Source organism: Drosophila busckii, chromosome X, assembly GCF_011750605.1.
Source record: "Drosophila busckii strain San Diego stock center, stock number 13000-0081.31 chromosome X, ASM1175060v1, whole genome shotgun sequence".
Lineage (NCBI taxonomy): Eukaryota > Metazoa > Arthropoda > Insecta > Diptera > Drosophilidae > Drosophila > Drosophila busckii.
Window position 1 is genome coordinate 6,535,246 of NC_046608.1, and position 25,260 is coordinate 6,560,505.

At 37.7% G+C, this 25,260-nt stretch overlaps 5 protein-coding genes across 7 annotated transcripts; 2 read left to right on the forward strand and 3 right to left on the reverse strand.

Moving 5' to 3' along the window:
* Nucleotides 1-593: 593 nt before the first annotated feature.
* On the reverse strand, nucleotides 594-3,380 carry LOC108605550 (T-complex protein 1 subunit beta). Its single transcript, XM_017995311.2, has 4 exons — nucleotides 3,279-3,380; nucleotides 2,195-2,884; nucleotides 1,354-1,981; nucleotides 594-1,291 (listed from the first exon to the last, which is right to left on the reverse strand). The coding sequence occupies exons 1-4, from the start codon at nucleotides 3,279-3,281 to the stop codon at nucleotides 1,005-1,007; spliced, it is 1,608 nt and encodes a 535-aa protein (XP_017850800.1). The 5' UTR covers nucleotides 3,282-3,380; the 3' UTR covers nucleotides 594-1,004.
* Nucleotides 3,381-3,576: 196 nt separating this feature from the next.
* Nucleotides 3,577-5,977, reverse strand: LOC108605699 (cell cycle control protein 50A). 2 transcript variants are annotated; one of them, XM_017995492.2, is made up of 6 exons: nucleotides 5,802-5,977; nucleotides 5,317-5,591; nucleotides 5,048-5,240; nucleotides 4,656-4,991; nucleotides 4,398-4,563; nucleotides 3,577-4,115 (listed from the first exon to the last, which is right to left on the reverse strand). In XM_017995492.2, the coding sequence occupies exons 1-6, from the start codon at nucleotides 5,860-5,862 to the stop codon at nucleotides 4,070-4,072; spliced, it is 1,077 nt and encodes a 358-aa protein (XP_017850981.1). In that variant the 5' UTR covers nucleotides 5,863-5,977; the 3' UTR covers nucleotides 3,577-4,069. The 2 variants fall into 2 exon arrangements, with proteins under 2 accessions (XP_017850981.1, XP_017850979.1); XM_017995490.2 differs by having other exon boundaries at nucleotides 3,577-4,118; nucleotides 5,802-5,975.
* Nucleotides 5,978-6,293: 316 nt separating this feature from the next.
* LOC108605587 (protein DDI1 homolog 2) lies at nucleotides 6,294-9,401 on the forward strand. The gene is made up of 4 exons (XM_017995357.2): nucleotides 6,294-6,893; nucleotides 7,789-8,308; nucleotides 8,370-8,655; nucleotides 8,768-9,401. The coding sequence occupies exons 1-4, from the start codon at nucleotides 6,653-6,655 to the stop codon at nucleotides 9,137-9,139; spliced, it is 1,419 nt and encodes a 472-aa protein (XP_017850846.1). The 5' UTR covers nucleotides 6,294-6,652; the 3' UTR covers nucleotides 9,140-9,401.
* Nucleotides 9,402-9,785: 384 nt separating this feature from the next.
* Nucleotides 9,786-11,354, reverse strand: LOC108606905 (eukaryotic translation initiation factor 2 subunit 1). Its single transcript, XM_017997440.2, has 2 exons — nucleotides 10,544-11,354; nucleotides 9,786-10,484 (listed from the first exon to the last, which is right to left on the reverse strand). Exons 1-2 carry the CDS (start codon nucleotides 11,236-11,238, stop codon nucleotides 10,145-10,147), a joined length of 1,035 nt encoding a protein of 344 aa, XP_017852929.1. The 5' UTR covers nucleotides 11,239-11,354; the 3' UTR covers nucleotides 9,786-10,144.
* Nucleotides 11,355-11,796: 442 nt separating this feature from the next.
* On the forward strand, nucleotides 11,797-15,125 carry LOC108606906 (eukaryotic translation initiation factor 4H). 2 transcript variants are annotated; one of them, XM_017997441.2, is made up of 5 exons: nucleotides 11,797-11,884; nucleotides 12,531-12,836; nucleotides 12,898-13,169; nucleotides 13,913-14,137; nucleotides 14,199-15,125. In XM_017997441.2, exons 1-5 carry the CDS (start codon nucleotides 11,853-11,855, stop codon nucleotides 14,363-14,365), a joined length of 1,002 nt encoding a protein of 333 aa, XP_017852930.1. In that variant the 5' UTR covers nucleotides 11,797-11,852; the 3' UTR covers nucleotides 14,366-15,125. The 2 variants fall into 2 exon arrangements, with proteins under 2 accessions (XP_017852930.1, XP_017852931.1); XM_017997442.2 differs by having other exon boundaries at nucleotides 12,898-13,088.
* Nucleotides 15,126-25,260: the final 10,135 nt, after the last annotated feature.

A 25,260-nucleotide genomic window follows, 5' to 3' on the forward strand; every position in this document is an offset into this window, starting at 1 on the left:
AAAAAATAGGGTAAAAAAAGTGTTTTTCTTAAATTTGCTATATATCGAACGCAAATTAAAAGTCATGATATGACATCATATTCTATATCATAATATCTACGTTGTGTAGAAATTTCAACTCTCTAGCTCTTATAGTTTAGTTTTTACAGCATTGGAAATTTGCAAAAACTTGGATTTAGCGCAAAGTCCTGCGAATTGCTTATGTTTGTCGAAGATGTCGAACAGATTTTCATAATTTCTGTGCATACAAAATTACATGTTTATGTACATAATTATGTAAGTATTGCTAAATAAATAAATATATATGTATACACATACATGTTTTGTATTCACATTTCCATATATTATTGTTAAATTTATCGAATTCCATTAATATATAAGCGAGACATACAGATGTGCTTACATTTGTTTGACGTTAGCATCATTTAAGTCCATTTGGCTATATATACATATATATATATCCGGGTAGACATATGTATATACATATATATTCTCTCTGATCTGTTATCTGTGAATAACAGCATGCATACTATAAATTTAAGAAAAGTCTTTGCATTAGTTTTGTTAAGCATTAAATATCAGTTTTATTCTTTTTTTTTACTTGCAAATTGATTGTTTTATTTTATTTTGTGTACATAAAATGTTTACAAAATTTGTATTCATTTACAAGTGGCTCGTGTGTGTATGAGTTTGGGTGTAGTATGTGTGTTTAAGGATTTTTAGACATTTTTTGAAATGTTTGCCTTTGCTATCGCTCTCTCTGCTGTGTAATATTTTGTTTAACAAAAAGCCGAGTAATAAATTTTCACAAATAATTTTTAAAATATGAAAGTGCTTATACAAATGTGTATGTGTGTGTGTTATTATTAGTTTTAAACAGAAACATAAAATAAGCAGCTGTTAAACGAGAGTTGTAAGTGCTTAGGTTTCTAAACCCTACACAAGAATACTTAATAAAAAAAAAAAGAGAAATGATTACATCAAGAAAATAATGTATCAAATGCTTAGCAATAGCCCCTGTCGGGAACACGACGACGCGGCGCACATTTAATGATATTGTCCACGCGTAGAATCATCTCGGCAGCTTCGGCGGCAGACATAAGCACCTGACGCTTGACAGCAAAGGACTCTGTAATGCCCAATTCACGCACATCGGCCACCTTGCCTTGGTCCATGTCCAGACCCAACTGATGCTTGCCCTGGGCATGACCAGCGCGCAGCTCGGAGATCAGTTGAGCTGAATCGTATCCAGCATTATCAGCAATAGCTGTGGGCAGTGACAGCAAAGCGCCTGCAAAACAGTATAAAGTAAATAATATTATGTTCAATAAACACTATAAACGTTCGACTTACGTGCAAAGGCTTCAATGGCAATTGCTTCCTTGCCGGCAGTTTCGGCTGCCTTCTTGAGCACAGCTGTGGCCATGAGTGCCTCGGAGCAGCCTCCGCCATAAACGATACGTGACTCCTTGACTGTGGCAGCGAGCACACAGAGCGCATCATGCAGCGAACGGTCAGCCTCATCCAGAATCTGTTGTGTGGCACCACGAATCACAATGGAGCAGGCTTCGCCCAGTTTGACGCCGCTAAAGCGCAGCAGTATGTCCTCACCGATCATCACTTGCTCGATGACCTTACATTCGCCAAGCTTTACCATAGAGGGATTCTCAAAGGTAGAAACAATTTCGCCGCCAGTGCAGTAAGCCAAACGCTCAATGCCATCAAAGTCGGCATGCTCAATAGCCATAACACGAGCATCGGCGAACAGTTGCTCCGGATAGTTGTAGATTAGTTGACGGTTGATAAAGACATTGCATTTGTGACTCAATATCTTGTCCACTTTCTCCTTCATCTTTTCCTTTTCTGCCATTTCCAGATCAGCAATCTTAGACAACGAGTCTACCTTAATGCTGCTGCCGAACACCTTGATTTTGTCTGTGTCCATGGGTGTGTTGGCAATAAGAATCTTTGCATTTTCAATCTATAACAAATTTCAAATAAATAAATTAACTAAGAGCTACAGTGATTGGCTTATGGGGCTACTACTTGCAGTTGGTTTGGCTGCACATTAAACTCGTCAAAATGGCTGTGATATGAAAGATATAGTTCAACATAGTTCACAGTCATTTCGACGCGCTAATATGAAGCAATTGGCAGGCAAAAGGCACACACTATTAGCCACACAAACACTTACGCGCTGTGGCTGATGCACGCCAGGCTTCTTGTCCAGCAAAAAGCCATCGTCGAGGAAGGAATCTTCTAGAGTGCCACCGGACTTCTTGATAATCTGTATAGACTTAAGCTCACCGGAGCCTTTCAAACGGAGCACCGCATCCACAGCCAGATTGGCGAAGAAATCCTTATGCTGATGCAAGATTTTCGATGATAAGGTGGTGCGTGCAATGTTCATTAAATCAGCACGGAATTTCTCATTATTGGCTGAATTGTCTTGGGCGGCGGCTGTCAATGCTTCGAGTGCCACTTGTGCGGCCATGCGCCAACCGGACACAATAATCTGTGGATGTAGCTTCTGTTCGACCAGCTTTTCGGCTTCGCGCAGTAGCTCGGAGGCCAGCACAGTGACAGATGTGGTTCCATCGCCAACTTCTTCGTCTTGTACGCGAGACATATCGACAAGAATTTTGGCAGCGGGATTGTCAACGCCAACGGCACGTAATATGGTGGCACCATCATTGGTTACCTCTACCTGGCCAGCATTGCGACCGGTGGAAACCAGAATTTTGTCCATACCTTTGGGTCCCAGAGTACTCTTGACCAAATCACCGATGGCAATGGCACCAATAAACGATGACAGACGCGCCATTTCGGCTTTCTCCTCTTGCGCCTCATTCTTGAGCACACGCACGGGATTCAATGACATCTCCTGCATAAAAATCAGTCATCAGTCATTTTGTTTACACACACACAGGCAATAGCTTAATAATCTTTGCATCGAACATAACCTCAAATACTGTATGATTCATCAGTATACAATTCGCAAGATTTTAGAAACTTCTGGCTCAAACTATCGTACATTTCGAAAAAGTTTACCATTAATTGTTACACTTTTTAAAGATTTTTAACAAACAAATGCTAGAAGGAAATTTCTGGAAGCATTGTGACCTCACGTGTGTGTTTGTGCATAGCGCACTTTAACACCCGGCAAATGAAAATGTAAGTTTGTATGAAATGTTTAATGAATGCCTTAGCAAACAATTTCTCCTGCATTAGTTGCATGGTAATTTCAGTGAAATGTTTACTTAATTCAAGTTATTTACCATTTTAAGCGCTTATTAACAAGTTTTTAATCACAGAATTCAAGATATCCACACAGCGCGACCTGAAGTTGACGAGAAATAGAGATGAGAAACAATTGTGCTATCAATTGTTGATACATCGATACATCATTTTCAGTACTTGATAATGCGCCTTAATATCGAGCAGTGTTGGATTGCGCTTGAAAAATTTTTCGCCGTATGTGGTATCGATATGTCGATAGTAAATAAAAGTAAGTTTAAGATTGTAGACTTGGCGCAATTTTTCAAAAAGCAATAAGAGATACATTGGTATTTTCGTAATAGGACCAACTTTTTATTTAGCACAAGCACTATTACAATAAAATATCATATTCAATGCAACAGCCTGAACGCACATGGCACACCAAAACATTATCTTTGTGTCGTCTTAATGCTACTGTCTGGCAGGCAGTTGTTTAATTTTGATTAATTGTATTGTATTGTTTTTGATTTTATATTTGGCCTGAAAGCGGTGTCATTGGTCGCATATGTACATATGTAGGTGAATGTTAGGTGCAGGTGCACAAACATAACTATCAATTGTTGATATTAATAATAAACAAAAAGAAAAAGTACAAAACATTAATTACAAAAAATGGTAACAATGGAGCACAGTCGATGGTGCCAAAACAGTATAATACATAATAATAGAAACTATTTGGGTTTTCTGTTAGAAGGACATACAATACATAAATAAATCATTATGCTTATTAAACAAGATACTTCTACTATTTCTAAGTGATTGGTGCATAGTTGTGTGTCTTTCGCAGCCTCTATGAGTACTGCGTATGTGGATTAACGTTTATCATATCCATGTTGCTGCTAAAAGAAGAGAAGAGAAACAAACGATTAGTACACAATTTAAGAATTTCCTAAAAAAAAAAAAAAGAAGAAAGAAGGCTAGTGCTGATATATATGGACATACTTATATTTTTTGTTAGTTTCAAAAGCCATTTGTTAATATTTTGACAGAACTTGAGCCTCAGCTCAATTCAACGCTATAATGTGCAGGTGAAAGGAAGAAAAGTGCAGAATGTTGATGAAAGTGAGTAATGATTTAATGAGAGGGCGACGGATAAAGGAAACATGTTTCTTATTTACCTGCGGCTGCAACGCATATGAATAAAGAGTAGTGCCAATCCAAGCGTAACACATATAGCGCCTACCACAATATATGCAATACCCAAGAATGGATTCTTGCCACCCAATACTGAAGTTGTGGATAAAATCATGCGCTTGGTGCCATCAAATGAAACCACAGGATAATCTAAACAAAAGAAGCAAATTATTAGTTTAAATATAGTATACGGATTTGTAATTGCGTTTTCCAGTTTTAAATGTATAATTACAAGTACTTACTGTACTCCACATGCAGTGTATATTCGCCAGCCTTGAGGCCCTTTGAATATGTGTTATTGCTTTGATCTAATCGTCGATACAATTTACGGAAACTTGGCAAAGCGGCTGTACGCATCCAAACAATCAGATCCTCATTTTGGAAACCGTTATTCGACTCATTAGTTTCATCCAATTTATAGAGCGGTTTTTGCCAAAATATGGGTTTCTCAAAACCAACCAATGCGGCCTCCAAATTGCCTTCAGGATTACGAAACTTAACACGCTTATCCGATGGCCATGCAATGCCCGTATTTAACAATGTGATATTACTGCTGCCTTGGCTCAAGGTTAACGTATCTGTTAAATAGTAAAGTCAGCTTACAGGCTATCATATTTCTAGGTCAATAACTAACCATTAAATAGAGAATTAGCAATGGCTCCGCAAGGTGCAATGGGTTTGCCATCAGCAGCAAAGGCAAAGGGTGTGCAATCCGAGCTGGGGGTTTGCGACAGTCGGCCCAGCAGTTGCTCATCGTCCCGAGATTTAACATAACGTCGATGATTTTGATAATAGTTGGTAAGTCCATAGTACATGTACACATCGCCCTGTATAAGTATATGAATTGTTAGCAACAATAGTGATAAGCCAGGGCGTCGATAGTGTGGGCCAAAAACCACTTACTATAAAATCTTCGGTAAGCGTAAAGTTAATCTTGCATTTACATCTGTAATTCTCATTCGTTTTGTTTGGCAAGAGGTCCGCACAAGCCTGAGTTCCACCATCTTCCATGCATCTTGTATAGTCAATTATCAGCTCATTAGACGCATTGGAAAAATGTAAAAGGATAACGCCAATGGGTATAAATAGCACGCCAATAACAAAGAACGTAGGTAAAACGGTGCGTGCAGTTAGCACAGGTTGCCAGGCAGGTAGGCGTTGTTGTTTGAATGCCGAATCTGTTAAATAAAGTATGTTTCATGAATCATGGCAAAGGTGGGCTTGTCTTAAAAAAAAATCGATCCCTTAGTCATTGGGTTTGTGCTTATCACAAATTCTCATACACACGCACACAAACTATAGTTAGCCAGTTTATCTGTTCCAGCAACAACTTGTACGAGTGTATGCGTGTTTGTGTACACTCAAAATACACAGTTTAATATTTTCACCTGAAGGTCGTTTTGATTTAGGAGCAGCGTTTTCCTCATTTTCCGTATTTTGCGTCGACATTGCGCACTCTATCTTATCCACTCCGTAGCCAACGTTTAGTCTGTGTTTAGTATCACGAACTTGTTCCAAATACGTAAATAATACAAGAAATTTCGCGTTACCAGAGTTGCTAATCGATAAGCGTATATCGTACTGCGTTGCGACAAAAAAAATACCAATTTAATTTAGTATAAATTTGGCAATAACTATTACACATATTAATTTTAAGCCATAATTTCCAAACAAATTTTCAATAAGTTACGCACAAAAAGGTATTTTGTAAAGTACACATGCAGAAGGCATTTTAATGACAATAAATTGGCACTTGTTATCGATATGACAACGAAATCGTTTAGAAAAGTTTGCTCTGAAATAAATGTTTGTTGACAAACAAAAAATTTTATATCATAAATTCACTGTGTATAGTTCTATTTTTTGGTTAAATAATTAATAAATTGTTAGTTAGTGCATTCTAAAATTAATCGATGTGAGCATTACTCGATAGTTGAAACAAATTGCCAAGTTTCATACCTAGCGGCAGCGGCGTTTTCGTTCTGTCAAAACAACAAAGCATAGGTAACAATAAAGAATAAAAAAAGACTTAAAGTTAACGCAAACAACGACATTCAAACGCATTTATCAAGTTGCACTCTGACGGCACGAATAGGCGGCTCTTGTTAAATTCTTCAGGGATCAATCATAGTACAATAACACAAACACAGGCACACACATATATGTACAGTGTGTGACATAAATATAATTATAAACAAAATATTGCAATTTATACACGAACGCCGCCGCTGCCAGCGCAATGAAAATTACTGTGACCACCACCGATGACAAAATATTCTTTCTCGATGTTGCCGAGGATCTTGAATTGGAAAATCTCAAGGCACTCTGCGCCATGGAAATTAATGTAGAAATTAATCAAATAATGGTGCTCTTTAACGGACGTGAGCTGTCCAACGATAAGCAATCACTAAAGCAATGTGGTGTGCGTGATGGTGACTGCATTGTACTTGAACGTCGGAGGACGAATGCAAATCGTGCAGGTAAGTCCTAGACTATATATGTACATTGTACGCATGCATATGTACCGAGTGTTAAAGTGGGTCTGGGTCATTGGACGCTCATGCGCGTGTGTATGTGTGTGTCTTTGTCTCTATGTGTGTGTGTGTGTGTGAGTGATTCTATGGAATCGAGCATCTTTATTTTTAAATATAAATGCAAATAACATACATGGACATTTCATTTCAACAAAGCTATATACTACATACAAATTTATTGTTGAGAGTTCTTATTTATATTTTCTGCAATATCCAAAAGACAAAACGCAAGCAGAGCACTCGCACACACTCACAGAAATGCTTGCACATTATAATGCTCATATGAATTTGATTGTTTACCTGCAATGATCACACACACACATATATACATACACAAGCAAAGAGTTAAGGAGAATAAGAATTGATTGTAATGAACCTGATCAATACCTGCCATTTTATTGTTTTGATTTAAGTAAATATTAATTTCAATTAAAAATGTTGTTGTTGTCATTGTGGTCACAAGAAATTCATTCTAACTAAAATTAAAATTAAATATTTTTTAGTCAAAACATGCCGCCGTCAAACATGTATTATAAATGAAGACGCCAACGCAGTGACCCCATGCTCGATTGGCCTTGCTTAACACATGACTATATAGTACGTGTATGCATATGTTTGTACACTCATAGCAATGTTATTTTTTTTGTTTGTCTTACGAGTGGGTGGCATATTTAAATTGAAAAGTATATAAGGACTCAACCATTGTAAATGAAATGAAATGGTCTTAAGGGTTTTTTCCTTATTAGAAAGCCTAGTCTTTTTTTTTTTTTATTATTATTGATGTATTTCGCAATTGTCTGTATAAGGTTTAATTAATTTGTATGATTTTTGTATGTGTCAGCTGCACAAGTAGTTGGCAATCCATCGATTAGCCAATTGGACTTCAGTAGCATTGCTGTTCCTGGCACAAGCACAAACATGGGCAGTCCACCAACGCCAATGACGGGTATAACAGTAGGTGGCAATGGCGGCAGCAGCGGGAGCGGTAGTGGTGGTGGCGCGCTCGGTACCGATATACCCATGACAGATGATTTCAATGTGAACTTTGATGATGATCCCGCAACAGTGCGTCAAATGTTTTTATCCAGCCCGGAGACTTTGGCGCTGCTGCGTCAATATAATACACGACTGGCTGAGGCATTGGACTCGGGTGATTTGGACACATTTACTCGTGTCCTGCGCGAGCATATTTCAGAGCGTAAGCGTCGCAATGATCAGCGCTTGCGCATGCTTCATGCGGATCCATTTGACGAGGAGACACAGCGCCTTATTGCCGAGGAGATCAAACAGAAGAATATTCAGGATAATATGGCAGCTGCTATAGAATACAATCCTGAAATCTTTGGCACAGTCACAATGCTGTAAGTCTTAATGTTGCAAAACTCAAGCAAGTTTGCTGCTCAACCTGCTCTTTGTTTTTAGTTACATCAATTGCAAGGTGAATGGCACGCCGGTAAAAGCGTTCGTCGACTCGGGCGCACAGACAACCATCATGAGCAAGGATTGTGCTGAGCGCTGTCATGTGAATCGTCTAATCGATACACGCTGGAATGGCGTGGCCAAGGGTGTGGGCACACAGCCTATTCTGGGGCGCATACACATGGTGCAGCTACAAATTGAAAATGATCATTTGACATCGAGCTTTACGGTGTTGGGACAGCAACCAATGGATATGTTGTTGGGTCTGGATATGCTTAAGCGTCATCAGGTGTGTAGATCAACAAAATAGACAAATATGTTTGAGTTTTGTTTAGAATATCAAGTGTTAATCTCTCTCTCGCGCTATTTCATGTTCGTGTGCCATCTCTTTCTAATTGCAGTGCCTTATTGACTTGCAACGCAATCTTTTAATTATTGGCACCACTGGTACCTCAACACCATTCTTGCCCGAAAGCGAGCTGCCACCATGCGCTCGCCTCACCGGCAATCCCGAGGATGCTGAGGAGCAGGCAATCACGCAGGCCATTGAACAGAGCAGACGTGAGGGCGGTGCCGCCAGCGGCAGTGGCAGCGGCAACGTCATAACACCAAGAGATCCATTTACGGAACAGGATGTTAGCGATCTCATGGCAATGGGCTATACACGCATCGACGTCCTAACAGCCTTAAGACTCTCCGAGGGCAACAAAGATGTGGCCAGCACAGTGTTGCTGAGCCGCAATACCGCCGCTGGCGGCGCCGGACTCAGCTGAAAAGCGCCTCTACCTCAATGGCAAAGCTCTGGGAACAATCAAAAACCATTAACTAGTTCATGAATATCAATATTAAGATTTTAAATTCACTAAAGAATACAAATACAAGAGAAAAGTCGAGAATAGCCACAGCTAAAGTAAAATCAACTTAGAGCAATTTCTTTTTATATACAAACGAAACTTTTATAATAACTTTTACGTGCCCACTATACAATAGTTCATTATTGAATGCCTGCATACATATATACAATTTTATGTTTTATAATTTCTTAAATAAAAATATTAAACTAATAATATTAAAGTTTGCAAAACTGTTCTATTAGAGAGGGGGTTACATTGAATACGTATTAGAAACTTTGCCTGAGCATATATTAAAATTATTTAGTATTAGTCAATATATTGTATGAAAAGTAATGGTTGAATAAAACTAGAAAATATGTTTTTGGAATGGAAATAAAATGATTTGGTTGTTTTGCTTGAAAATATTTCAATATTGGAATAAATCTACTGAGAGATAGTCTTATACGCAATATAAAAAAGGCACGAAAACGTTTGGTTTTTGCGATTTCCTTATATAGCAATGGATTTATAATAATAAACGAAATGTACGTTCCCAGATCTCAAAACGAAAAATGCTGAAAGGATATGCGTATGCGTAGTCTTTAATTTGGAAATTGTTGCAACTACTTAAAAATTAGCATACAATCGAATTATTGATTTTTAAACAATGTTGCGGCTTAGTTAAACAATTACTTTATAATTTTTATTAGGATTCGTTTTTCCTTGTATAATTATAAATATAAAACTGTATAAACTGCAAGTGGCATGTACATGGGTTCTGTGTACATCCAGAGTTGTATATATTTATGTCATATATCTATTGATTTTGATGAGTACACGCACACAAGTACACATACATATGTGTGTGTAAGTGTTAAAAAAGTTAAACTGAAACTACATTGTTTTGTGTTGTTGTTTTTGCTGCATTCTTGGCTCGTACATTGTTTATTCCTCATCTTCATCATCCTCGTCATCGTCATCATCATCATTTGCACGCGAATTCGAGTTTTTATGATTGAACTCTTTCTCCGGATCAAATTGCATGCCCTCCTGATCAGCACCATCTTCCTCATCATCATCGCCAGCGACCTGCGCATTCTCAGCCTCAGCGCGCTCCAAGCGACGCGCCAGATCGGCCTCATCAATGGCCGTAACCAGTTTGGGTGCCATAATTACTTTAAATTCGCCCTCATACTCCAGAATCTTTTCGCGAATGCTTTCAATGGCCACTTCCAGCGCTTTCAGACCGTCTGTCTTCTTTGTCGTCGATGTGGTCATCACATATCTGGGCACGAACAAGCAATAAATAAATAAGTTTTAAGTGTTGGCTACATTTGCACTTACAGTGGTGGCGCTATTAAATTAATGCGTATGGGCAGCTCCTCCGTGCTCAGCATGAGACCCTTGCTTAGCGCTGCTTTGACAGCATCGATTCCCTCATAGCCATAGCATGAACACTCAATGTCTGCACGTATTTTAACCGTGGGCGAGACCAGTTTACGTTTAATGTTGCTCAGCAGCACCTCCTTGGTTTCGTCATCCAGCTGACATTCATCAAACACCGATGGATCAGTCACAGATTGCTTGAAGATGTCATAGGCCACAGTTTTGCTGTTGTATTTCTTTTCAAAATACCACGCCGTCTTCTGATATAGCTCCTCCAACTTCTCGCTGGTATCGTAACCCAGTATGTCTGCCACATGGCGAAGCAGTGAATTAATTGCTTTCGCTTTGGCGAAGCGCTCCGTACACTTTTCCACATCCTCCGGCGAGACGCGACGCTTGGAGAGATCAATATAACCTTTCTCCTTGTCCACACGTATGACCACAACAGGCTCTGTTTTACCCACTCGAATTAATTTGTTGATGGATCTTATGCGGCGACGTGACAATTCCGAAAGTAATATCATGCCCTCTATGTTGTTGTACTCCAGCAAATGTACGTAAGCGCCCATTTCGGCTATGGAGAGTACGTTAACCATGACGACATCTTCCGTCTCTGGATATTTTTGAAAGTAAAAGCGCGACGTAAGTGCCATTATGTTGCTACGTATGAGCAATGTTTTTATTGGGATGTGTGCAAATTTTTAGAATAAATGCCGAAGAAATTGCAGCAAAAACGTGTACAATTCAGCCGAACAAGTTATAAGAAGAAGAGTTGATAACAGTGTTTCCAAATGTTGGCAATCGATATATCGATAAGCTTCGATTTAGCCGTCAACTTCCTATCTGTACAATGCAACAAGTTTCTTTCACTTTTGTTGTTGTAGATTGCATGCGACGTATTAATTTTGATTTATTAATAAGTGCTTTCATGTGAAACATTGGCAAAAACAATGCTTATCTTGACAGTGTTGAGTAATTGCTATGCGGCGAATTGGTTGAGTGCTGCTTCTGGCTGTAGTTATGCCGGTATGTTATACAAAAGATTGTATATTAGCTCTATCTAAAACAAAGATTAAAATATAAATTTGTTGTTAGTATAATTAAGAGGCAGCAATAAACATTGATATGTTGACAAATAGCTGGGTGTATTTTATGTGGCGCCGCTAAATTTTAGATGTGTACACACTGGCGGGCGGCACGGCGGCGAAAACTTTTAGTAGTTAGTCTGCGGATTGCAGCGAATTCGCTCATTTGAAAAAAATAAAACATGGCTGGAAGAGGTGGTTATGAACACGCTAGGTAAATATTATTAAATAATTCAACAAACGTGTAGGCCAGCAAGCCAAAAAGTTGTACAAAAGTTAAAAGTGCGTTTAACGCGTCCGCGCCGCAAAGTGTAAATGTGTCAAACATGTCGGTGTGAATAATAATGCACGCGGTTTTAACCAAAAGGCAACTTGACCAAAAGGCAACTTGACACACACACACACACACTACTCAAATACGTCAACTCACAAAAAGAAGGCATGCGTATATGTATGTATACATACATACGTGCAAGCGTGCATGCTAGTGTGTGTGTGTGTGTGTTTTCGCGCAAGTGTGCGTTCTTATTTTTTTCTTTTCATTTTCTTAGCTATTTTTTTTTTTTTTTTGTCAATTTGCTGCGCTGCCGCTGTCAACGCTAACGTTAGCGGTACGCAGCGCCGCCCTCAACGTACTTAAAATAGCTAACAAAAATATGAAGCCGCAAAATTCAAAACAAATTAATGTTGTTCCCGGCAATAAATAAAAGCGCGCGCACTTCTTTTTGTTTTTGTTACTGCACAATGTTGGCTCTCACCTCTCACGTTAATAAAACACGCTGTTAATATTGTTGACGTTTGTGAATCGGGTTTAAATTGTTGTTAACTCGCCAACTAATTCAAAATGATAACTTTTACAGAGGTGGATTCGGGGGCGAACGGCATGTGAAGCAGATGCCCACGGAACCGCCCTTTATTGCCTATGTAGGCAACTTGCCGCAAGGTCTTGTTCAAGGCGATGTCATCAAAATATTCCAAGACTTTGAAGTTAAGAATGTGCGATTGGTTAAGGACCGAGAAACGGATCAATTCAAAGGCTTCTGCTATGTAGAGTTCGAGACGTTGGACAATCTGGAACGTGCATTGGAGTGTGATGGTCGCATTAAGTTGGACGACCTTTCAGCACCGCTGCGAATAGATATTGCTGATCGGAGGAAAAATGATCGGTAAGTATAAAATATATGTATATAGTACAAGATTATTTAACTGTTGATGTTTTTCTTTTAGCCCCGGCGGCGGTATTGGCGGTGGGGGTAATGGTGGGGGCATGACTCGCGATGGTGGCCGTGATGGCTTCCAAAAGCGTGGTCCTCCGCGTCAAGGTGGCATCAGTCAATCATATAGCCGCGGCGGTCCTGGTAACGGCGGCGGTGTTCGCGAAGCCGGTGGCGGCTCTGGTAATCGCGGCGATAGTAGAGGTTCGTACAATGATAGTTATGGTGGTCACAATGATAGAAGTCGTGGCGGCGCCGTCTCCGGCATGAATAGAGGATACAATGGTAAAGCATTTTCAAGTGCAAACCCAAAAATCTACAAAAAAAAATCAACACGTAGACGCATCCCAAGTAGTTGCTGACCAACAAACAACAACAACAATTCTCAAGCTGAGCAACAACAAAATACAAAAAAAAACCAAAAAAAAAAAAAACAGTCGCTGCTGTTTGCGTGGTCGTTTTTGCCTGTTAAAAATTTAATATTTGCTACTGCTTGTTAAAGAACTTATAGGCTATGCTACAATATTTATAATTTGATAAAGGGCGCTAACCATATATTTATTTACTAGAATTGTGACCAAGTTTAGTTCAACGTTCATTAATGATACGATAATAACACATGTAACTAAACAATTGAGTAAAATTACCGTTGGCTAATGAACGATGAATGATCAGAATGAAATGAGAAACTAAAAAAACTTCTCTTAACTTTGAACTACTAACGATATTAACCAGAATTGTTTATGAACAAATGAATAATATAACTAAATGAACGATGATGCTATTACATTGATAAAGGATTCCCAACTCTAATATTTACTATAAATTTGCTTAATTTATTGTATTTAACATAACAACAATATATAGCTTAGTTTAGCACGCTTCAAAGTATAACCTAACTTAGTCAGCATGTTATTCCAATTTTTTTCTTTTAGCTGGTTCGTTTTGTAGTGTAATATAGGTCGCATTTAATAGTCACTTTCGTTAGTAGTCTGTTTATTAATTAAATACATTGTGTACAATTACAGATCGTCCCGCGAATCGCGGACGTTATGGTAACTTTAATAATGATGATCGATTCGATCGGAATCAAGAACGTGACAATCGTGGACAACGAGAGGGCAGCTATGGCAATCAGTCGCGCGATGGAGATCGTTACAACAATTTCAGTCGGCATCGTGACCGTGAGCGCACTCACTACAATCCCAACCAGCATAATGAACGCCCAACGGCCGTGGGAATTGGCGCCATCGGTATTTATTTAATATACATATTTGTATATAAAATGTTTTTCAACATCTGTTGTTGTTTTAGATGATACGGAACGACCACGACTGCAGTTGAAGCCTAGAACTATTGCGGCGCCTATTAATGCGGTGGCTGAAACCAAACAATCGGCATCCATTTTTGGAAATGCCAAGCCACGTGAAGAGAAGATTAAGGAGCCAGAACCTAATGAAGAACTCAACGGCGATAATTAGGTGTTTCTTTCTTACTCTCTCACTCTCTCTCTATCTATCTCTCTCTCTCTCTCTCCCACTCGGTTTGGATGGATGAATGGACTGGTGTGTTGGTCATGTGTGTGTATGCCTAAAATAATGATATTTCGATATTTTCTTGTGGCGGAGCAGAAGGAGAGCGGTAGGCATATATATACAAGCATATTTCAATGGAGTTTGAGAGAAATGCGGCGCAGTGAAAGCAAATAACAAAACATAAACAAAATTAATAACTACGCTATGTACTATGCATACATAACAGAAACACACACACACACACAAACTTATACATATATACAAGGCTTGGCTGTCCTCTGTTAGCCAATGCAAACGGAATCAACTTAACAAATAACAAGAACGACACAAATAATCTTTCGTAGACGCAGCTCTACAACAACATCAATAATAACAACAACAATAACTACAACACAACAACAACAACACAGCAGCAACAACAATGAAAAGTCTTTAAATGTTAGTGTATAAGCAGAGGTAAAGTTAGCACCGTGCATATACAATTGATTACAATTATACGTAATCTATATGTATATGCACGTTGCTTCTAAGTTAAGTAATCAACCAACCACAAAAAAGTACTACCAATTAAGCAAAAAAAACTAAAAAACAAAGCAAAAACATGTTTAAAAAGGTAAAAAAAAAACAACAAACGACTTAAATTTGACAAGCGTTTAGCGTAGCAGGCAAGCATACAGTTTATACAATTCATATACTAGCTAAAAAATAATAACTAATAAATAAAATGTTAAATTCTAAATACAAAATCCAGTAAAAAAAAAAAAGAAAAGCAGCAACTACGTACGTATTATACGAATCGAAAAAAAAATAAAAACCTTTTTATATACCTAGAAACCTGAACCACAGGCATATATTATGTAATTTTCAAACGAAACAAATGTCGAACCATTTACCATATATATAGAGACCAGAGTTTTTTTTTAATTGTTTTGTTGTAATTATATATTTTTAAAAATTAAATACACAATTTTTTGTTGATTCTAAATTTGCATTTTACGTGCTGGCGGCGTTTGGCTTTACAAAAATAATGAAATATTCAAGCGCAAGCGATGTAAATTACAAAAAAAAAAAAAAAAATAAAGTCTAAAATCTTACATAAGAAACTTTATGTTCGCCAGATCTTTTTTATTTTTAAATAATACGGTTCCACAACTCTTCCATTATTAATTTTTCCATGATTTTTAGATAATAGTAAAATACATACATACATGTATAGACTGAACTTGTTAGCCTGTATCGTGTTCGTGTTGTGTCGTGTTTGTGTGCGTGTTAGCCAGCATATTGTTTATGTTGCCCACGCTTCGAAGAGAAAAGAGTATAATCTGGAATATGGAGTAACTCCGACGCTTACTGAGATCCATATAAAAATACAAAGTGAATTACAAAACAACACACATTATCTTAATAATTATATTATGTTTTTTTTTTCATAATTTTGTAACATAAAACCTAATTAAAAATAAATGCAAATCATAACAGAAGATATTAAGCATGGCGTTTAAAGACGCACTTGATGCACGCATAGCTATATATATATATATATATATATATATATACATATATATAAATAAAATAAAGATACAATTTCTATAATTTTAGCTATAAACAAACACTAAAAGTCAAGTCAAAGCTATACATAGTTAACGTTCAAGGAGAAAGAGACAGAAACAGCAACAAAAGCAAACTACAATTTGTATTTAAAAACATTTATATAAATGAAACTCATCCAGTACGCAAGCAACGTAAAGTTTAAATTTAAATTTATTAACAGATAAAAACTAATTCTATTCGAGAGTCTATAATTAAGAACTTTGATATGCATTTTAAATGACGCCCGTGAAGAAATGAGAATTAAAACAAAAAAAAAAAACAAAACAAATAAAAACTCAAAAAAATGAAAATCGAAAATATACATAATTAAAACACAAGAATTTATACAAAGCAAAGTAGAAGTTAACTTACAAATTAGCAAACAACAACCACAAAACCTTAATATTATATATTGTACATCCATATATACATACATGCATACATAAAACATAGAAAAACAAATTGAGAGCGCAAAAGAACTAAAGCTATATGCATACAATAAAAAGAATAGCAATTAATAAAATTAACAAATGCAACAATTTCTATACAATTTAATAAATTAGCAAAACCAATTAACAAAAATGCTCGGAGAAACTAAAGAATAATGAGCGAATAGAAACTACTTACAAAATTATATAGATTCATATTCCAATTCGCAATAAAATGCTCGATATGCGAGCTTGCATCCTTAAAGCCGTAAAGCTAACAAAACCAACAGCAACAACAAGTATAAAAGCAACTATTCAAATATTACAACATAATTAACAAATTCTTAACAAAATATATATACATCATATATATATTTTTTTGTTGTTTGAACCTTTTGTACGATATATATACATAAACAAATCCATAAAAAGAAAACATATTTAAATGCATTTTTCTTCTTACTATCAAAAACTTTGACTGGTAGCGCTTTAAATATTATTATATACATATACATATAATATAATAAATCGCAACAGAATTGTTAACAGCACTGCCCAATGTTAAGTTAGCAGAGCTGAAGGTCAGCTGTTGCTGCCATTTCCACAGCTCATTGCAATATGATAAATTACTTGGATCTAGGCAAACATAATATCTGCCTATAAGTTTAGTTTGTATGCAAATTAAATAATTATAAGTTTCTTAATTGCTGCCACAAAGAGTGCTCCAGTGACCCATAGTGCGTGGTACTATGGGCTAGTTTTGTAATGGGGCCACACAGACATAGACACATACATTGGCATTTACATATACATATGTATATGGGTTAACTGTTACACTTGGCAACTCTGGCATGTCACTAAGTTGTATTTGGCGCTTTGCTGTCTGCGTCGTTATATGCTGATGATGTCATCAACACAACGCTGGCGGCCAATTTTCACACACACGCACGTACACATACTACACACGCATCAAATGGCGATTGCGTGTATTAGTTATAAACTACTTATGCACATATGTACATAGCATAAAGTACATACATAAGTACATTCTTAATATTCTGTTTGACGTTTTCATAAATTTTTGAGCACATTTCAGCTTTTTTAGGCTATTGTCACTGTTATCAGCGCATCATGACGCCATCATGTTTGTTAAAAAGCAATGGCCGCCAACAAAAAGTTAAATATAAAATGAAAATCGTGCGTGTAATTGTTTGCGTGTATATGTAAGAGACAACGAGTAATTAACTGGGCTTTAATTCGAATTGAAGCGTTGCACTGCCATTTAGGTCAAATGACCACTATTGTTTTGTTATAAATTAATTACTCAAATACTTTTATGATAATGCAATTTTGAAGTCGATGCACTTGACTCTTCATTGAATAAAGCTTTTTTTTGGAAATTTAATTTTTATTGCATTAAATTCTATAATACTACTAGACACATATGTATTTATCAAACTATTCTAAAAATCAACAATTAAGCTATTATTCAAAAAAGAACGATTTAATTCCATACTGTGAGAACTCTGCTTAGCTGAGAGGATGTTTTGTTAGCCTTCCTTTTATGCTTATTTTTTATCTCTAGTCAAAGCAAAACCTACCAAGAGCATTGAGCGTTCTCTCAGCAACTGAGCAGCGACGCTTTAGCTGCCGTCTAAACCATGGCGCAGCGCTGGCGATCGAGAGTATACGAAACGAAAGAGAGCGATGCTCTCTTCAGTAACACGTGAGGTTTGTAAAAAGCATCACGCAAGAGAACGCGGATAATTATTTTTGTGTGTCTCGCCAATAACACGTAGCGCAATTAAAATCGACTGATACTTATATATGTATGTATGTGTGAAGTCTCAAATTCGCTTAAAGTGAAACATTAATATGTGAAATGCATAATTGGTATCAATATATTGATATCAGCGCTGCCAGCAATCAAATGTATGCTTATGCGAAATATGTAGATGGTAAGTGGGAATAAATAAGCTACAAAAAGCAAAGCAGTAGAGAGTAATTGACTTTGAAATGCCCTTTGCCATACAAATTTGAAGTTGCTGCTTTGATTGCAGCGAAGCTTTTTACTATTAAACTGATTTGCATACTGCGGCTTACACATGCAGGCATATATAATAATATATTATAATATAAGCATAAGTTTATAATGTTGGAATATCAACAATTATAAAATTTAAGTATGCCTTTTAATGTTATGCCAAGTGTATGAAAAGAAAAACAATGAAGTAAATGGCAGCAGTAGTCAAACACACACACACACACACACACATGCCGTAAACAGTTTTGCATGTTGTGCTCCATTTTTAAGGGCTGCCAAGAACAAAAAAGTACATTTGAAAAAAATCAGTCAACTGCATGCAGCAGTTGAGCAAAATCGCGTGTCGTATATTTAACCTATAATATATACCCCTCCCTCCCCCCCCACCGACATTGCAATAGCCACGCTGCGCCACTTGTCTTTTGGTGCAGCTGCACTGGCACATGTTGCATGCCGCGTTTGAGGGCACACAGAGTGGCGCCTACATGGATATTTAGCCCAAGCTCGTAAATTGACTGCGCGGCGATTGAGAGTAAGCAAAGCGTTTGGCTTTACAAATGCCACAAAATATGATTTTTTTTTTTTAGATTTATTTTCGCCTATTTGTGCCACACACACACACAGACACATACAGCTACAGTCGCTTTGACATACTATGCCTAGCATTTACCATTGGCCAAAATGCTTTTGTGGACTTTAATCGCGTGCTTCATGCACATGAACGTCGCCGTCGTTCACATTCAACAACGTTCACACTCACACTCACACTCACATTCTAGTTGTAGTTGTAGTTGTAGTTTCGTTGCCAGAGCAACGCATTGAAACACGAAACCAAAATGCAAAAAGCTCCAAAATGGCTCAATGGTAATTGGCTGCGAGTCCAAAAGTCAAAAGGCAAAGTGTGTGGTGGGGTATGAGCGAGGCTTGTACTGGCGGGTGGCTTTATCGTATTGATAATATACATGACGTAGTTGCTTAAATAAAATATTTAGTATTTCATTGAATAGCCAAATATTATGAAGCTTGAGTCTCAATGCAGCAATTCATAACTATATATATATATATATATATATATATATATAGAATATTATAATAATATAAGATATAGTAGTATATATGTTATTAGGAAATGTTGCAATTTCACTACACATGCCAATGAAAAATTTTAATATGATCTTGCAAGCTATTTAATTTCAGTAGGCACCGCTTTAAACTGGCCGTATAAATTTATTTAGGCTGCTTCCTTTTTTTTAATTTTACGGCAAAAATGAAACGCTGCAGACGGCAAATTAGCGTTAAATCGCCACAGTACAACAACAAATCATGTATAAATACTTAAGGCACGGCGTGCGTACCTATAAAACCAGAATTCTATATAGTATAGAAAGTTAGAGCCCAAACCTCAAGGTGGCTTCCGCCGCTCACATCCACACACACACACACACACACACACACACACACACACACAGCAAGCAGCAAGTGAAAGGTAATCAGCGTTGTAGGGGGGCTAACATTTGAATAATGTAAGGTTATGTTAATACAGTTTTGCCTTCACTGCGTTGAGCCCTTAGCTGCAGCTTAGAGGTCACCCTAACCCAACTTTAGTGCACACACTTATTTATAAACTTTGTATACACATAAGTGAATTATAAAGTTCAATGGAAAATCATATTTAGTGATTATATGCACACTTAAAAGATTATCACATTTCTGCTTAACTTTGTTTTAATTGAATCGAAATTGAATTGAATACACAATGTGTATCAATCATGGGTTAATTTGCATATTGTATGCATGCATTTTTTATCAATCGTCAGCTGCATTACGCATTTAGTTTACATAATGCACAATTAAATGTAAATAAAGTGCAATTTAAAGTTATCAACTTTGCTGCTTGCTGCAAAAGTTGAAATGTTGAGGCAGCCATTGTGAGGTGCGGAAATTTAGTTGCATTTGATGCAATATGATGCAGCATAGATAGCGATGCATAACATATATATCTCTATATAGTATATATTCTATATGTAGCTAGCGCAGAGTTGCCGCTGTCAGAATGTCGTCATTGTTCATTCATGAAATGAGCGCCTTTTTACTCTTGGCCAACATCAAATCAACAACAACAACAGCAGCAGCAGCAACCGCAATGGCCGCAAAGTGGAATGAACAAAAAGGCAGCAACAACAGCAACAACAACAACAACAACAACAACAACAGTAAATAAATATGTAAAGAAAAAAAGAATGTATAGCATACACACATACAACTGTCGCTGTATGCGTGTGTATATGTTCGAGGACACTACGAGGACGAACGTGCGATTTTGTAGCCGCTTGCTGTTGCAACACATGTGTGTGTGTGTGTCTGTGTGTGTGTGTGTGTTTGTATTAGCGATTTATACGAGTGTCTTTGCCTCGTACGCTGACATCATCAGCAGCCGCTTTAGCCACAGTATGTACGTTATTGTCACTCACACACACACACTCTCGTCTACGTATACGTATTTTATGTCCAACACGCATTGCGTGCCTAATAGTGTGGGCGTGGCAACAACGTGGCTGTTTTTGGGGCAAGTTGCTGCAGCAGTTTGTTGTTGTTGTTGTTGCTTGTTGCTTGTTGCTTGTTGCCTGTTAATAATATTTGCTGTTGGTGCTGTTATTGCCTGCAATTTGGCCGCACTTACAATTACTGTTGGCTACATTTTCAACGCCAGTGCTTAGTTCAGCGCATATCGCTTGCAATTCGCTGTAGCATTGAAACTGAAAATCATTCAATAACTTCCTACAGTAAAAACTAAACGTTCTTTGTATGCTCTCTGTTATATTTAGAACAGTTTATGTTAATTCAATTCAAAAATGTTCATAATTCTTTTACAATTATTTTTGTTCAAAATAATGGCCATATATTTATTTATTTGCAGCTATAATACAAAAAATTAAGCGCAAATTGTTGAAATTTGTTGAACTTTCGTTCAGAAATATTATAATGTGCCACTTAATTGTTGACAGTTGTAGCTTAAGTGACATTTCTCACATTTATCAGCAGTATTTATTAATAGTTTTGGGAATAAGTATTGCCGCTAAGTTATTTTTGTGGGCGGACTAATGCAGGTGCAGGCGCACCTGACTAAGCAGCACATGGTGAGCTGTAGCAAAGTCAAAATCAAAAGCAAAAATGTGAATAAAGCATAGAAAGGCAAAGTTAGGCAGCTGCTGTTTGTGTTTGCGCCCTGACGTATGCAGCACATTTTCTACATTTTCTTTAACTTCGTCTGCCCGCGCGTTCGTTCGCTTGCCCCGCCAGCTCGCCTTAGCTAAGTGCTTTGCCTCTGTGTGTGTGTGTGTGTGTGTGCGCTTGCTTCGTATCCTGGGCCTGTCCCAATGACCGAGTGGCGTCGCTCTGCTCTCTGCCGCATGGCAAAAAGTGGCGACAACAACCAGCCCCAGCACCAGCACCAGCAACAGCAACAGCAACAGCAACAACAGAAACAGAAACAGAAGCAAACGTAACTGGCACAAAGCCGAAGCCGAAGCCGACGAAAGGCATAAAGCACGAAGCATGTCTGCAAGCCGAATGGCTCGACTCAACGAAAGTCGCACTCTGGAAACGCACACGCGATGCGGCAGCTGACAGTTTCAGTGAACCACGGAGGCGAACGGATTACGGGTAACCAAAAATACTGTTCAAGCTGCTATATTTAAAAAAATCCACAAAAAGAAAAGAGAAAAAAATAAGAACAAGCTAAAAAGCAATAAAACATAAAGAAACAGCTAAAATGCAATGAAACAATATAAATTAATTAATAAACAAATAACGAGCCGCAGCATTTAAATGTATTAGCTAAAATTAAAAAAGAAGAAAAGCATAAAATAAAACCCAAAGAAATTTCATAGCAAAGTGCACAAAAATTTGTGTTGTGCCCGCATATATTTTGCTATATATATATGTATTTGCTTATGTATATATGTATGTATGTGTATATATTTTTTTTTATTAAGGCAAACCCCAGTGCGCAGGCAACAAAAATGTTTTACATAAGCTTTCATGTTCTTTTCACTGTTATTGTTAGCCAAGCTAAAAATTTTTTTTCATGTTTTTTTTTCGCTTTTTTTTTTGGGAATTTTTGTTAAAGTGTTACAATTAAACAAAAGTTAATGATGCCAACGAAACTGAATAAAACCATATACATTATATGTGTGTGTATATGTAAATATATATAAAAAAAAATCATGTGCGTAAAGCAGACAACAAAAGTTTGAAAGACAAAAGCAGCAGCAGAAAAAGAAAAAAATTAAAGAAATCCATGTGCATAGCAATTTTTCGGTTGACGTGCTCACATACATATGTAAAACGTGGCGTATACTTGATATGGTTGCGTATACGTTTGCAAGTCTCTGTTATGTGTGTGTGTGTGTGTGTGTGTGTGTGTGTGCGTGTTACGCAGGCCGAAATGCGGAATGCGGAATGCATAACTTGCAATTCGTTTGAAATGCCAGCCTAAGTAGGCAAGCAAATTTCTATTTCTTTCCTATTTTTTTTACTTACGCTTACAACACGCGCACGCATGTTCGTGTCTGTGTGTGTGTGTGTTAATGCGTTTGGAGTGCTTGCTTTTTTTTTTGTATGTTTGTATGTATGAACTTTCGATTTTTCGTGACTTGACTTGGTCTTTAGCTTATTGTTGTTGTGTTGCCACACACACACACACACACATACAAATTATATGCATATGCATGTTTGTATGCCTGACATGTCCCTTTCAAAGGCGCGCACACTCTTTGTGCTTGCCTAGCGGGACGAGCAGGACAACAGCTGTGCTGTTAACTTAGCTCAGCACCAAAAAATATAAAATATATAAAAAAAACACACACAATTCAGCAATGAAATACGAACAGTTGTGTCTAAAAAGCAATGGACTGGGTGGGTGGTTGGCCAGTCAGTCAGTCAGTCAGTCATTCAGTCAGTCGGGCAGGCCGTCAGTTTGGCTGGCAGTGCTGGCGCCTCGCTAACTGGCCAAGTTAGTTCCACGAATTACACACACACACACACACACACACATACAACTGCAGCAATAGCAATAGCAGTAGCAGTAGTAGCAAAGCAAACCCCTTGAAAACCCAACGCCGCTGGCATCGCAGCACGCGCGTGTGCCATATCGCGTTTCGTGTTGTGCGCAAAAAAAAAAGAAAATAAAATAAAAGAGAGCCGAACAGCAGCAAACGAAAACGACAAGGCAAGGCAAAGGAAACAGGTACAAGAGACTGAAGACTATTGGGCTGGTGCCGACTGCTGGGACAGGGACAGGGACAGGGACAGGGACATGACTGCCTAGTTGAGGACGAGGACATTTGCTGAGTTTAAGTACGCGTCAGGCAAAGGCAAAGCCAGGCACAAATTGCCTGCTTAGTCTTAGTTGTTGTTGTTGAAAATTGTGCAATGCCGAAGTTCGAAGTTGCGTGTCATAGACTTAGCAGCTAACATTTAGCAGTTAACAGTTTGACTCGTATTCTCTTTCAATTACTCGAACGACTAGTTATTGTCTCTTGATTTCTAGTTAAGCCTAAAACTAAGTGCAACTGACACCTGCATTAAAACTTAATTAACTGTTTTTCAATGCTGCAATATAATTGTGATTTTGTTGTTGTTGCCTGTTGTGCATTTGAGAGTTAATTGTAGCTCTAACTGGCACTTGTATGCCTGCCCATGCTATATTCACTATATAGCAGATTTTTGCATGTGCTAAGCTAAGCACGAGCGCTTAATTCACATGTATAGCTGCTCATACGCATGTGTGTGTGTTTTATTTTTATTGAGGCGACAAACTGTCGACACACACACACACACACACTAGCACACACATGTATATAGATTCGCGTGTATGTTAAAGCGCTAAGCTAAGCTAATTGCCAGCAAAGTCAATAAAGTTAATGACAGTTTCTAATGAGTAAATAGTCGCAACGTTGCTTAGCTCTCGATTAGCTTGCGCTAGTTGCTTTAACTTGGCTTATATAACAGGCTCGAACTCAGCTCTAAATACTAACAACTTCAAGCCTTCAAGTCGCAACTCCAGCGTAGAAAAAAAAGCAGCTGCATGTGCTCATTTGTTTGCCCACAACTTATGGCCAACAACAACAGCAGCAGCAGCAGCGACCCAGAAGTTTACTTTTGTAGCAACCCCCCCCCAGCCTAGAAAAGCGCACAATTTCTTGTCTATTGTCACAAGTTGATTGTTGCTATTCAATTGGTTTTCTTATTTAACTGCTGTTGTTGCGGCGCTTGGATATTTACATAACGTAAATGCCGCATAAATAAATTATTAAATACATATGTACGTGCCATGGAATGTGAACAGAATGGCTAAAAGGGTCTGCAACCCAAATGCATACATAAATATGTGGTCAATATACAGGGAAACACACGCAGAGTTAAACTAAAATTTTTAAATTACACAGTTGAGTTGAAAAATGCGCATGAATTTAAATTTGCTTGTTTAATTTGCCATTAACATAGTTAGCTAAACTTGGTACTGTAAACTTTGGTACTGTACTGTGCACTGTGGGCGACTTGATGTAAATTCAATAAATTTTAAACGACAATAATTGGCGCTTAAAAGGCTGTATGCTATTTTTAAAAGTAACGCGTTAGTTGCCCAGCAGTGATGAGTGGTAACCACTTTTGACCAATTTATTTGTTGTTGTTGTTGCGGTTATTGGGCCGCAGCGAGTACAGCGCAAACGGCGAGTAGCATGAAATTTAGTTGACCTAAAAATAGCATAAGAAGA